Source organism: Lampetra planeri, chromosome 37 (genome assembly GCF_965212315.1).
Source record: "Lampetra planeri chromosome 37, kcLamPlan1.2.h2, whole genome shotgun sequence".
Taxonomy (NCBI): Eukaryota; Metazoa; Chordata; class Hyperoartia; order Petromyzontiformes; family Petromyzontidae; genus Lampetra; species Lampetra planeri.
Genome location: NC_136143.1, coordinates 2,519,945 through 2,532,940, shown reverse-complemented (window position 1 = coordinate 2,532,940; position 12,996 = coordinate 2,519,945). Strand labels below are relative to the sequence as shown.

The 12,996-nt window shown below is 46.4% G+C and overlaps 1 protein-coding gene across 15 annotated transcripts in view; it reads right to left on the bottom strand.

The window, feature by feature from the left end:
- Positions 1-12,185, bottom strand: part of AUTS2 (activator of transcription and developmental regulator AUTS2) — a 263,193-nt gene extending 251,008 nt beyond the window's left edge. For 9 of the 15 annotated variants that reach the window (XM_078611701.1, XM_078611700.1, XM_078611702.1 and 6 more), the window contains exon 1: positions 11,385-12,185. In XM_078611701.1, coding sequence (XP_078467827.1) covers positions 11,385-11,912 — 528 coding nt within the window. In that variant the 5' untranslated portion in view covers positions 11,913-12,185. The remainder of the gene's footprint in view (positions 1-11,384) is intronic. The other 6 variants (XM_078611697.1, XM_078611705.1, XM_078611709.1 and 3 more) reach the window with 1 other exon arrangement.
- Between the last annotated feature and the right edge of the window lie 811 nt (positions 12,186-12,996).

Here is a 12,996-nt window from a genome sequence, read left to right as displayed (position 1 = left end):
GTCTACGAGACCGAGGCCTCAACAAGAGTGGAAAAATAAATGACTGAAGTTCATGGGAACAGTAACCATGGCAGTAGCAGTAGAAACGTTAGAAGGAGGTGACTGAGCGCGAGTGAGCGTGTGATTGTAGTGAATGCTTCATGTTGAATTCTATCAAGTGCAGCGAGGTAGGAACTGCGTGCTCCTCCCCAGACACGACAGCGGATGTATTTTGTCTTTGGCGAGGGCAAAACAGCAGGGAAATGGCGACAGTTTTCCCAAGATGCACATCGTATAAATGGCCAGCCAGGTGGCTCAGCGGTAGAGCGAGCGGCGGCTGGATAACTCGGCCCCATCATCCCTCTCGGGTTGAAAATTTTGTACCCCTTTGTGGGGAAGTCAGGACCGGTTGTCCTCGGGAAAGCTCATCCTCACCAAAAAGATGTGGAATTTTCACCATTTTCCCTGCATAGCTATAAACAGGAGATCAGCACCGCGAGTGGGAATCACTTGCTTAACTGAAAATATTATTTCTCCACATACAAACGTCTGTTATTTTTCACCGACTTCCATGCACTAATGATTATTTTGTGTTGCGTAGTATATATAGTGTTGCATCAAACTAAGATCATATCTAACAGAGGAGATCCTTGCCTATACACATCTCGCAGTTCACCAGCATTGGTTCAAGCAAGCCTGACTGCTGAAGAGACAATGCATGTTAACACCGGTCCAGAGTTTGCTGGCATGAGAAAACCAATGCTGCTAAAATGATGCACTCCCAGTAGGGTGTGTGTGTGACCAACGGGATGTGTAAGAAAAATTCTAAAACAAAATTTTGTGTAGAGACAAATGTGGGAAGCAGGAATATTGTCCGCTTATTTATTTTGTTCCATGCAGTGGAGAACACAAGCTCCCCTGTGAGATTCACAGCATACAGGGCACTTCTGCAATAGTGTTTAATTGGTGCAAGGGCACTTCTTATCCAGCCACTTGGAAACGCAGTTTAGTTAATCACATGTTTGGAGCCGTCAACGTGTATTGACCCACGCCTTGCCATGCAACTGAAGATTTAGGGGGCACACTTGATCTTGGTGAAATACTGTATTTCGGCAATATGCCCACATCACTCGTGCCAGAAAGGACTCGAGCAGGAGCTCTGCAATGTGCTGTCATGTTGCCAAACAAGTGGAGCCACTCTCTGCACAGGCGTAAGACCCTCGCTCACACATTTCCACAAGCTATTTTGAGGTCTTAGCAGCAATTTGGGTAAGAGTTAAAAACTCCCAGCCATCATGCTTGGCTTAAATCCAATTTCGTCTGCGTTTATTACACTAATCAAGCATAAAGTAGTCCCAAGACCAATAATAAGAATGCAACTTTCTAATAAAGTGTTTTGCTACAATCTGAACAACATTGCTAGAAGCTCAATTATTTAAACAAATGGTTGTTTGCAACTATAAACGGCCCTGCATGGCACGAAAATCATGGTATTCAAACACATGACTGTGCCAAGTGAACAGCTGTTATGTGGCATCATGGTATGTGGACTATCCGTATATCTGAGCCAAAAACATGTGCTTCTACAGATGAATGAATACAACAATGGCAAGCAGAATGATGCTGTCAATAGCACAAGGTAATTGCGAACTGCCTCGGGCAGGACATTACATAAACCAACCAAAGAGAGATCATTAAGTGGCTAATGATGGGTAGCAAGTGATGTTATCATTTTAAATACATCCAACCATTTTTAATTCAACTGATCTGGAATGTAACATACCAAATTAAAGTAATAACTATGATGTCTTATAATGAACCTGATAATTAAACAATAGCTTTGTTTGTGAGGGGGGGTGGGGGGGGAATTATTCCAACAAAATTAGGAAATATAAACAATCATGAACGTTAACAAGTGTCAACGATTCGGTCATTGCTGAAAGAGAGATGTCCCAGTATCATCGTGTTTTGTATACCATGCATATACACCCTCTGAACAATTATCACGACGAAACAAAGCACACATTAGGTCTACGTTGGAATACTGCCGTAATATCTGGGATGGGTCACCCAGTTGCTCCCCTCTGTGCACTCGATAGCATTCAACAAAGAGCAGTTGGAGTGATTGATGAACCAACACTCACTAATTCACTCCAGTCACTCAATCACCAGTGATCAGTCACCTACTTATCACTCTTCTGTCACTACTACCACGGTTATACTGGTAGGACCCTCCTGGTTACACCAGCCCACAGGGGATTATTGTGTCCGTCGTGCAGGGAGGGGCTGGGTGGGGAGGGGCTGGGTGGGGAGGGGCTGGGTGGGGAGGGGAGGGTGGGGCTGGGTGGGGAGGGGAGGGTGGGAAGGGGCTGGTCACCCCGTGGTGCCCTTATAAAACTCAACGTTTAACCTACTCACGCTGGCTTGTGCCCGCCCTCACAGTCGGGCATATTTGCGGAATACACCACGCCGCCGTTGACCCTGGCCATTGACCGAGCAACCCAACGTTCCTACCAGCTCCCTCCGCAGGAATGTTTTGTTCCCGTGAATTTCACTCATTGATTCCTCCACCCATGTTGAGGACTCGATCTAACAGACTGGGCCGATGCATTCCCCCCATCCACACTGCAGGGCACCTTAACTACCTTTAGGACTCTTCCCTTGAACTTCTCCATGCTGGAATTGTCTCACATCATCTCTTTTCCCAAGCTCGTTTACAATAACCTCGCTCAATGCAACAAATTGTTAACTCTAATCTATTACAGATCTGACAGTGCTGTTTCTGCTTCAAGTGTTAGGCCTTTGGGCATATGCTCAGCAACTGTGCTAATACATGTTTTTTTTTCAAGAATGTTATTCGCTAGCATGGCAATGCTACTGGTCTCATGCAAACATTAACAAGATCGATCTCAGGCAAATATACTCAGGCTGGGTAATTAATAATTATGTTAATTATAAATTCGTACATTTGTTATTTGTGCAATTCTTACAGTGTAAGACTATCGTGGAGGAACTGTGCTTCAAAGACACAGCCTGCAGTAGTTTGACAGTAGGGGGCGATGTTGCGTTGTGTAATCCCAAGAGTAATTTCCAGGCAACTTTTCGAATTTGGTCAATTTGGAACGTACCGCCAGCAAACAATATAACAGGAGGGGATCTTCAGCATCCCCTGTGAAGCAGACGGTGCAGTATTTCACGGTTAATAAAACTGCAGTGCTTAATAACCATGGCGGCCTGCTGGATTCGAACCACGAACCTCTGCAACATGTGGCGCTGGGCCATGCCACCGCCCCAACACAGTCAGGTGATCCGGGTCACACTGCCAAGAAAGCTTATCAGGTCAGATTACCAAGGTGGCATCTGTTAGGTGTGTATGTACATTGCATGCTCAAACAGTGAATTCAAGGAATATTCAGTTTGCAAACCAGTAACCATGGGGATTTTGTTGTTGTTGCAAAGGTAGGCACGGAATGTGGATCTGTTATGTACCATCGATGTCATTATTATTCATAAACTCTGGTGATAAGAACGCACAATGAAAAGTAAGTGTGCATTGAACTGAAAGTGGTGGTACACCAACGATTTAACTCGGTCACAGAGATATTTTACGTTGTGTAATCGTTTTGTTGAAATTCTGTATGTCCTGAAATGGACCCAGTTGCTTTTATTATCCAATTTGAATTCTTTCACACAAATATGAGGCTCGTAATAAAAATTTCAAGCTTGGAATATGTTGCAAACAAAACATTAAATCCCGACTACTGACATTAACACAATCGCGCGTTTGTAAAGCAATGCCAAACACACAATCCTGTCTAGCACTTGCTATGTTAATAACTGCGTCATTGCAGTCATACTAAAGATGAACAGTTGACTAAAATGACTGTTCAGTTGTTTCAAGCGATGCGCAATTGATAAAAGCAATACTTTGCATGGGCAGTATTCACCAATAAAAGGGGTTATATGTCTTAACATCCCCGATAAGTCACAAGGTGATTTGTTGCTATCTTAATTTTAGAACTTTTGTGACTGCAGGAATTATTATTTGTTTCTTTCGGTTAAGTCACGTCTAAAGATAAAATAATAAATTAAATTAAATAATAGAATACGACGTTTCGATTGCAACACAAGCAATCATCATCAGGTATAATGAAATAGCGACATAAAATCTAACCAGAAAACTATAGACAGACATATTAGCAGACAGATATCACCAAGATACATAGCAAGAGCAACACAGGTAACAGAGAGGGGTGATCGTCTCTGTGTGGTGGCCTTAAATAGACAGAGGGGGGGGCGGAGGCAGAGAGAGGGAGGAGGGTTAGAGAAAAAATTAGCATATCAATGAGTGGTCAACAGACGTGGTGCTGCGAATGCGATGGCACGGCAAGCAAGCCTGAAAATCAGGAGAAGGACACACTAAAATTAAATAACCTAGTAAAATATCGAAATGTAATGTAATACAACACAGAGGGTCGGTCAACACACAATTAACGCATAGCCTGGTTGATTACGTATTTCAAAGATTGCTAAGTTAGAATTTAAGTGTGAACAATCTAAAGAGAGGACACAGGCAGAGAAAACAAGTCGCCAGAGAGAGAGAAAAAAGATAAGCTTAAAACTTCCCCGTAGAAGTGGTTCAATCTTAATTTTAGAACTTTCGTGACTGCAGGAATTATTATTTGTTTCTTTCAGTTAAGTCACGTCTAAAGATAAAATAATAAATTAAATTAAATAATAGAATACGACGTTTCGATTGCAACACAAGCAATCATCATCAGGTATAATGAAATAGCGACATAAAATCTAACCAGAAAACTATAGACAGACATATTAGCAGACAGATATCACCAAGATACATAGCAAGAGCAACACAGGTAACAGAGAGGGGTGATCGTCTCTGTGTGGTGGCCTTAAATAGACAGAGGGGGGGGGCGGAGGCAGAGAGAGGGAGGAGGGTTAGAGAAAAAATTAGCATATCAATGAGTGGTCAACAGACGTGGTGCTGCGAATGCGATGGCACGGCAAGCAAGCCTGAAAATCAGGAGATTTGTTGCTGGAATCAGCACTGCGGCGATGCTCATCTGCCCTTCACAGCCCTAAGACAGTGGTGGAAATTCCCTATTCCCACAGTTCACTTCCTAAATACGTTTGGCAGTTTACCAGCATTGGCTCAAGCAAGGCTCACTCTACTGATAATAAAGACACTAAATGTCGAAACTGGTCCAGAGGCAGCTTGCATTAAATGCTTCTGAAAAAAAAATGCGCTTCCAGAAGGCCATGTGGCTGATGGGATAGGGAACTAATACTTTGTTTTTTTATGTGGAGGAACAGATATGATAAGGGGGCGTGTCACCTGCTTATTTATTTTGTTACTGCAATGCAAGGTCACAATGGACAAATCCTCATTGCAAATCGTAGGATGTCGCACAGTGCATACCTCTGAATCTCAAGTCAATGCCTCTGTTTGCTAAAGCTTGCGGAGACCCCTTTTCCAAAAGGCCAAACCTCAGGCTATCTGAAGACTACTGTGTGCACAGACGTGTATGCAATCACAGCTATAACCTGGCCAGTTTCAGTGTACTTGTCACCATAGGAAAACACTGCCTAGCACTTCCACTGCAGTGCTTACTAAAGCATTAACTGCAAACAATACTATAGATGATAATACATTTTAAAAACTGCCTCAGGCAAAACATTAACCATCAAATCCACACTGCGTTCAATCACACTTCTCTGTCGGCTTCTTCTTCCCTTGTACTGCTCCACTTTGGAATTCCCTCCAATCGTGTTTTTTTCCTCCCCAAGCTCCTCTAAATAACGTCACCCAATTCAAGAAACACGATGACTATTTATTGATTACAACTTCGATAGTGCTGTTTGTTGCTGGCCATTTGGCATTTTGGGCCTCTGGGTCTGTGCTCAGCCCCAAGCGTAAAAAAAAAACTGATCCAAGGAGTTGTTACGCAAAACTTCAGAGTCATAACTCATCTCTGTGTGGACGTCAAGTTATTGGCTGGGAGCATAATCTTACTTCAACTTGTTTTCCAGGTGGCATCACAGTTCACCCTGGTTCTTTGGCCAATATGGCATTGATGTTCCTACTGCTGGGGAGGGTGGCCACCATCATGTAATGAACAATACTGAACCTAGCCAGGTGGCTTAGCGATAGAGCGAGGAGTTCAAAATTATAAGGTTGCGGATATCAAATCCTGGTGGGGGGGGGGGGGGTGACTTGGCCAATCATCCCGGAGGTAAAGTGATGGCAATGTCATGGGGAAGTCAACAGTGGTTGTCCTATGGATATACTCTGTATGATGATGTGCGTTGAACGTGGCCAACCGTGCTAATGATAGGAAAGTGGAATGTCTGCTGTGGGCTCAGGGCTGTCAATGAAAGGTGAGCACCATCTCGTTGATGTATGAGCAGAACTCACTGACTTTTGAATGTGCATATTGCAATTGCTTAAACCTGTTACAGCGTGAATGGTAACACAAGCTAAAAGCAATAAAGTAAACGTTGTTCTCTTTAATGTCATACCAAATTAAGTATTATTGTTGTTGTTGTTGTTTTGAACTTGCAAAGAAACCATTCAATAAGACATATCAGCACAGTAGGTCACACGAGCCCACTTAAATATAATAATGACGACGATCACTTTATCTATCCACTACAAAAAAACTAAATTCTTCAAGTGCCATTGACCATGATTAGGGGTAATCAAATTCAGCTTTGTATAATTATTGTGAAGTCAGCTAATGCAATTTTAGTGTGAACACACACACACATATCTCATTAAAGACTCGCTTTTATCATAAACGACATTGATGTGCAAGTAAAGACAGTTTTGGACAGTCGTGTTGTAACACTGCATAGGCGATCTAACAAAACAAAGCTACGTCTTATAAATAACCAAAAAAAAACGTGCTACCTAGAGACAAAGCACAGTGCTGCGACATAGCCACGAGATATATCACCCTAAAGTGCTGGCAATTACAGACGATCACCTAACAATGCTACACTTTCACAAAGAAGCCGTGTGAAAATCATTAATATGACACGGTTATAAAGTACAGCTTACCCAAACACAGAAACTAGACAAACGCAACTCAGTGCACGAGCTACTGAAATGGGCAAATGCATAGCGGCTCACAGCCAGCTATAAATTGTCAAATCAAAGGACTGTCTGGCTACTAAGATTGGCCAGATTGAGCCATAAAATCCACAAGTTGTCGTCTCTACACGCATGTGCATATGGGTTAATGTTCTTGAACACCAGTGTTCCATCCAAGTAAGGCTTCAGAAATCTTTATTGACTCTTCACTTCATAATAAAGCAAGTGCGTGTCAGAACCGGCATGGGGGGATGACAACGAGATGTATTACTTTGACTGCTTGCTATACAGTAGTACGACCGTGAAAACACAGCACTTTTGATATGAAGCATCATTAAATACATCGGTCTACCAGACTGACTGTTCGTCCAATTCGCACTGTTCAACCACCACACTGCAGGACACAACAAACACCACCCGCCCAGTGTTTCACCCGCGGTCATTCCACCACCACCACCAACACTGCAGACCACGTGGTGCTCTCTCTTTCTGCTTCTTCCTTGCCGACACTGCTCCACTTCAACATTCCCCCCCTGCCGTCGTCTCTTTTGTTCAGGCTCTTATAATAACCTTGCTCAATTCAAGAAACGTGTCACCTCTTATATACTAAAACTTGGACAGTGCTGTTCGTTGCTAGCCACTTGACGTTTTGGTCCTACGTTCAAACCTTGGATTAGAAAATAAACAAATGGTATTTGTTGCAGGGGTTCTTATAAATGATGATGATGGTATGATCGTCCTTTATTGCACTGAAACATGTTATCGTGGACATATCTCGTGTGCTGCTTCTGCCTACTGCATAACAGTATTTTTTTCAAATAAGTACGGCGGATTTGCTTTCATGTATAAAGTCCGGCAGCCTTTTGTTGATATAAGATTACAAACTTGATACTGGTGGCCAAAGCATGCTTTTATCTCCTCTGAGCACTCTCAGTACAAGCTACTACAAGACCCCACAGCCTCAATATACACGAGTACAGTAGTTACTACGATAATATTCATCAGCCATGAATAATCCACTGCTGAATGAAGGCCACCCCAGGCAGCCACTGCCTCTTACAATCCTGCAATGCAATAATCCATCCAGCACCTGCACACAAACTGATCTCATCACTTTTTCTCCTTGAGATTGACGTCAATGATACCGTGCCACGTAATGTTTCTCTTGGAAACACTTCTTTTTTTGTAAATATATTTTTGAAGAAATATGTACACTGCGAAACTGCCAATGGTGCTCCTGCTGTTGTTAGCAGGATTTCCGAAAGCCAGGAATAGGTAATCCATTCCAGTGACATTTTAGTCATCAATGCGCTTATTGGCACACGCAAACGTACAAACAGCATGGTGGATTAAGTCACCGTGTGGTACATGTGCCCTTATTTCTCATTTAAAATACAAAGGTTCACTCCTGCAAACTGCTTGCTTTACGGTTTACTTTTTGACATGGTTACTGGTAATGAAAAATATATTTTAAAAACCCTCATCTAAACTGTCGGTGCCAAACTTCAGACGTATGACTGCGTTGAAAAATTAGTGCGAAACATTTTGATAGAACCTGTGTGGAATTGAGATAAATGTAAGTACATTTAACAGCTTGCCAGCCGTCTGCACTCCCCTTATTTGAATAGTGAGCAGATAAAATGTCTCATCTGCAAAAATGTTCCATTGTTGTAAACATGTCAATGTGTTTGCGCAGAATCCATGGATAACTATTATGAATACAGGCTCCATTCCATTATGAAAAGAGGCATTAAAATGTACTTATACATACTTAGATCTTGAAAAAAGGTTTACCAAATTGAGTAATTAGGATACGGGGTTATTAAACTACCTGTAAAGGTACTTACCAATTTGTCTCATTGAAATTGGCAACTTTGCTAAAGCATTCATCTTGCAGACTGTCAATGTAAATATTTTCTTTCATGTTTATAAATAAGGTATTAAAGGTACTTATGGGCAACACTTCTGCAAGATTTTTTAAGTAAATATTGTCAGTGATGAAATGTTACATTGTCCGCTTGTGTATAAACGGTTTAAGATGTTAAAACTGGCGAGACTGAATTAGCATGAATAGCTTTATAAACGGAGTGATACGAGCTTTAGGCATGCGTCAACTCATCTATGCAATGGGTGTTGCATTGACATGGATTTTCAAACTGCTCACAATAGCGATTCAGTCACACAGGGAATGGTCTTTTATTCTGTTATGTAAACAACATATACTCTCCTGATGGCAATGTAACCCTAAACAAAACAGATAATCATCTAATACTCTCCACATATTTGTCCCTACACATAGCAGAATACAAGTATTTGTTTTCCATATCCCATCAGCCGCGTGACTGCTGTGGACTGGTTTCAACATTCAGTGTCTCATTAAGGGATTCTACACTTGTTCAACAATTCGAAATAATAAGCCACAATTTGGTTTCTACAAAATCATAAAATTGGGTTTTTGTGAAGGCCATTTGCAAACTTGATTACGTAGATATCCAGGTCTGAAAAGGTGTACATTATTATCTATTGTTAAGCTTGAATGCTGAGGAAAGCCACACTTAATCTCAAGACCCCTTTTTCAGGAGGGTCCTGCCAAGTTTGCACAAGCGGGGGGCGATGCTATTGTGCGTCATCCCAGTTAATGCTCATGTAATCTTTCAGCACAGGAATGTTTTGGCCAATACCAGTGACTGCGTGTGTGTGGGTTTAGGTTTGAGGAAACCAGAAAACCTGGAGGGCGCCCATGCAGAACACCCCACAAGATAGGCCCTCGAGTCAGGAATCGACCTCATCTTGCTGTCATGCACAAGTGTGACAACGGGAGACTACTCTGTACTAGGCAATAAGAAGTGAATATATCTCAGTCATGGTAAACAATTGCTGCCTACTAACTAGTACTAGGGCATTTTCCAGGATGAGCAGAGGCCATAGACCACATACGCTGCAGACACCTCGTGCACAAAGTGGAAAATAAAAGGACTCTCCCGTGTGCGACGAACTCCATCCACACCATTGGACCAATGTAGCCTCGCACTGCCCCAAATATACACGTGAAGGCGGGCGAGTGGGTGAACCTACGATTCACCAACTCTTGACACAAAACAGCTGAACGGCTCAATCACGAGTAAACGTATGGTCTCTAATAGCCGCACTTCATAGGCCACATGAAGAAGTTAGAACAGAGGTTGTGGTGAGGGGGCACCACGACTGCCACTAAAAACCCCGCGACGACAACCACCGTTTCAACGAGGAGGGCACTTTAATAAGAAAAAACTCCGCGAGTTAAAATGTTTAAATGCCACAGCTGTCGTCAAACACCACGCGGGCAGACATTTGACAGCCACCAGCTACGCACACTCGGAGGGGGGTGGGTGGGCACAACAGTTCACAACTCAGCTCACCGTTTGCCTTTGTAAACACGGCACCGTGTTGTATTGTTGTAGGCTTTCATTTTACACAGCCGGCCAGGAAGGCCGCAATCACAAGGTTGCGAATTCAAATCCTGGTTTGGGGGTTAGATAGAAGTAACCACTTTGTGAACGGCGGTTGTCCTGCGGAGAGACTCGCCCCCGCCATAGGAACGTGGAATCATCCACCACTGGCTCAGGGCTGCAACACGATTATGAGCACCGCCACAGTATTCATTCTCATCTGAGCAGGAACTCACTTTTGATTTAACAAAGTGAGCAACCCTACACAGTGCGGAGACGTGAGAAAAGGGTGTCTTGTGTGGGGGGTTTAACTTTTCTGAGCATTGTCCACCCTCATGACCCTGCTGTTCACGGATGTCCACTGGGTAAGGTCTCAATTATTAAAGTAGTTGTGAAGCTGGGGTTTATCTGGGCCCACAGGCACCCTTCCCAACAGGGTGTCCAGTGCAACATGGGCGCTAGTACCTCCTCCTTCAAAGCTCAATGCCAGCAGCGAAATAACTAAGCGGACAACACGGCTCCTTCTTGTCCGTCCACATTTAAAATGTTTTACACAACCACATCAACCTTTCTGGGAGTACATCCCATCGGCAGCATTGGTTAAACACGAGCAACCTTTGGACCCGGTTTCAATATTCAGCGTCTCATCGGGGGCTTTGCTTGAACCAATTTCGCAGGGCTTCTGGAACGCATGTCCTGATGCCATTGATAGGACCACCACCTTACTCAAGGTCTAATACATACCCTTACCACCCAAGAGATCACCCTTCTACTCAAGGGGTCATCCCCTGATTCAGAAGGAAACACAAGGAGCACCACCACCACCACCACCAGACCCCGCCACGCGGGGACACAGCCCTTACCTCCAGCGCATCCAGTGACGAAAAGCTCACGATGGCATAGCCATCGATGATGTCCTCCTCCTCGTCCTCCTCTTTATCCTCCTCCTCCTTCTTCTTCTCCTCCTTGTCGTGATGTAGTAGTAGTATTTCCTTGGGTGGAGGGGCCGTCTGCTCGGCCCTCTTACGGCGCCTGGGCGGCCGGGACGAGGCTGGCCCTGCCGGGGGCCGTGAGCCTGGGGGGGCCCCGAGGCCCTCCGAGCCCGAGGAGGGCGACGTGGCGGCCTTGGGAGGGCGACTTTTCCTGGGGCTCCCGAGCCCCGACAGATCCATCTCCTTGTCCCTGTCCCGGTCTCGGGCATCCTTGTCTCGGTCTCGGCCCCGGTCTCGGCCCCGGTCTCGGGCCGAGCGGGAGCGGCGGCTCAGCTGCCGGGCCCCCCGCACGCAGGCCACGGGGCCCTGCGTGGAGCTCATGGCCCCCCGACCCCCCGACCCCCTCGATGTGCCTCGCCCGTCCCTCCCCGGGCTGTGCCCGCGCCGAGCCCCACGCATGCACGCCGATGGCTGCGGCCGCTGATGTTGAAATCCCTGCCGATGGCTGTCACAGCAGCCTCCTCCTCCTCGCCACCACCTCCTCCTCTTTCTCCACACCACGTCGCTTCCCTCGCCTCCTCCTCCTTCTGAGATTCTATCTTCTCTCACCACCACCACCACCACCTCCTCCTCCTCACCACCTATCTGGCTCCGTCTCTTCCGTGGCCGTCAGCGGCCGCTGCTGCCCGACACGGGCCGAGCCCCAGAGGCGGCGCGTCCATCACCGTGCGGCCCTCGTCCCCCCCCACCCCCCCACCCCGAGAGACCCCATCCACAGCCAGGGCCCGGGAGGCCCCCCCGGAGAGGACCCCCTTCTCCAGGACCCCCTCTCTGAGCAGAGCCCTAGCCCAGAGCCCTAGCCCAGAGCCCTAGCCCCGAGGGGCGATACAACCCAGAGACAGCCCCAGACCTTGACACCTTGACCAGACCCCTCTATGTCTGACCCCTGCCCAAGCCCTCTGTGTGTACCTGACCCCTAGTGTCTGACCCCTCTCCCAGACCCCTGTCCCTGACCTCTGTCCCTGACCCCTGTCTAGACCCCCCCCACACCCTACCCCAGACCTCGCGAGGAGGGAGAGGAGGGACGCGGCGAGAGAGAGAGGGGAGAGGAGGGAGAGAACGATGGGAGGAGGAGAAGCCGCCCGGGCGAGGGGATATTGCGAGGCGAGGCGAGCGCAGAAGCTTGCGGCAGAGCAGAGGGAGGCGATGTCCCCGGCGAGCCGGGGGGGGGGGGTGAGGAGTCGTGGTGAGGAGTCCGGGCTGGGTGAGGAGGAGTCGGGGCTGGGTGAGGAGTCGGAGTCGTCGGTGAGTGGCGCTCCTCTGCGCCGCGCTCGGCGCAGTGAAAACACTCGACGCGTTTCCGCCCCGTGCGCGTATCCCGCCTCCACAGAAAGTAGTGCGCGCAGAGGGCGAAACTCCCTCCCTCAGTTCCCTCACAACACCGCCTCGAACTCACCCCCCCCCCTCACCCCCCCCTCACCCCTCACTCACCCCTCATTCACCCCCCCCCTCACCCCTCACTCACCTCCCCCTCACCCCCCCT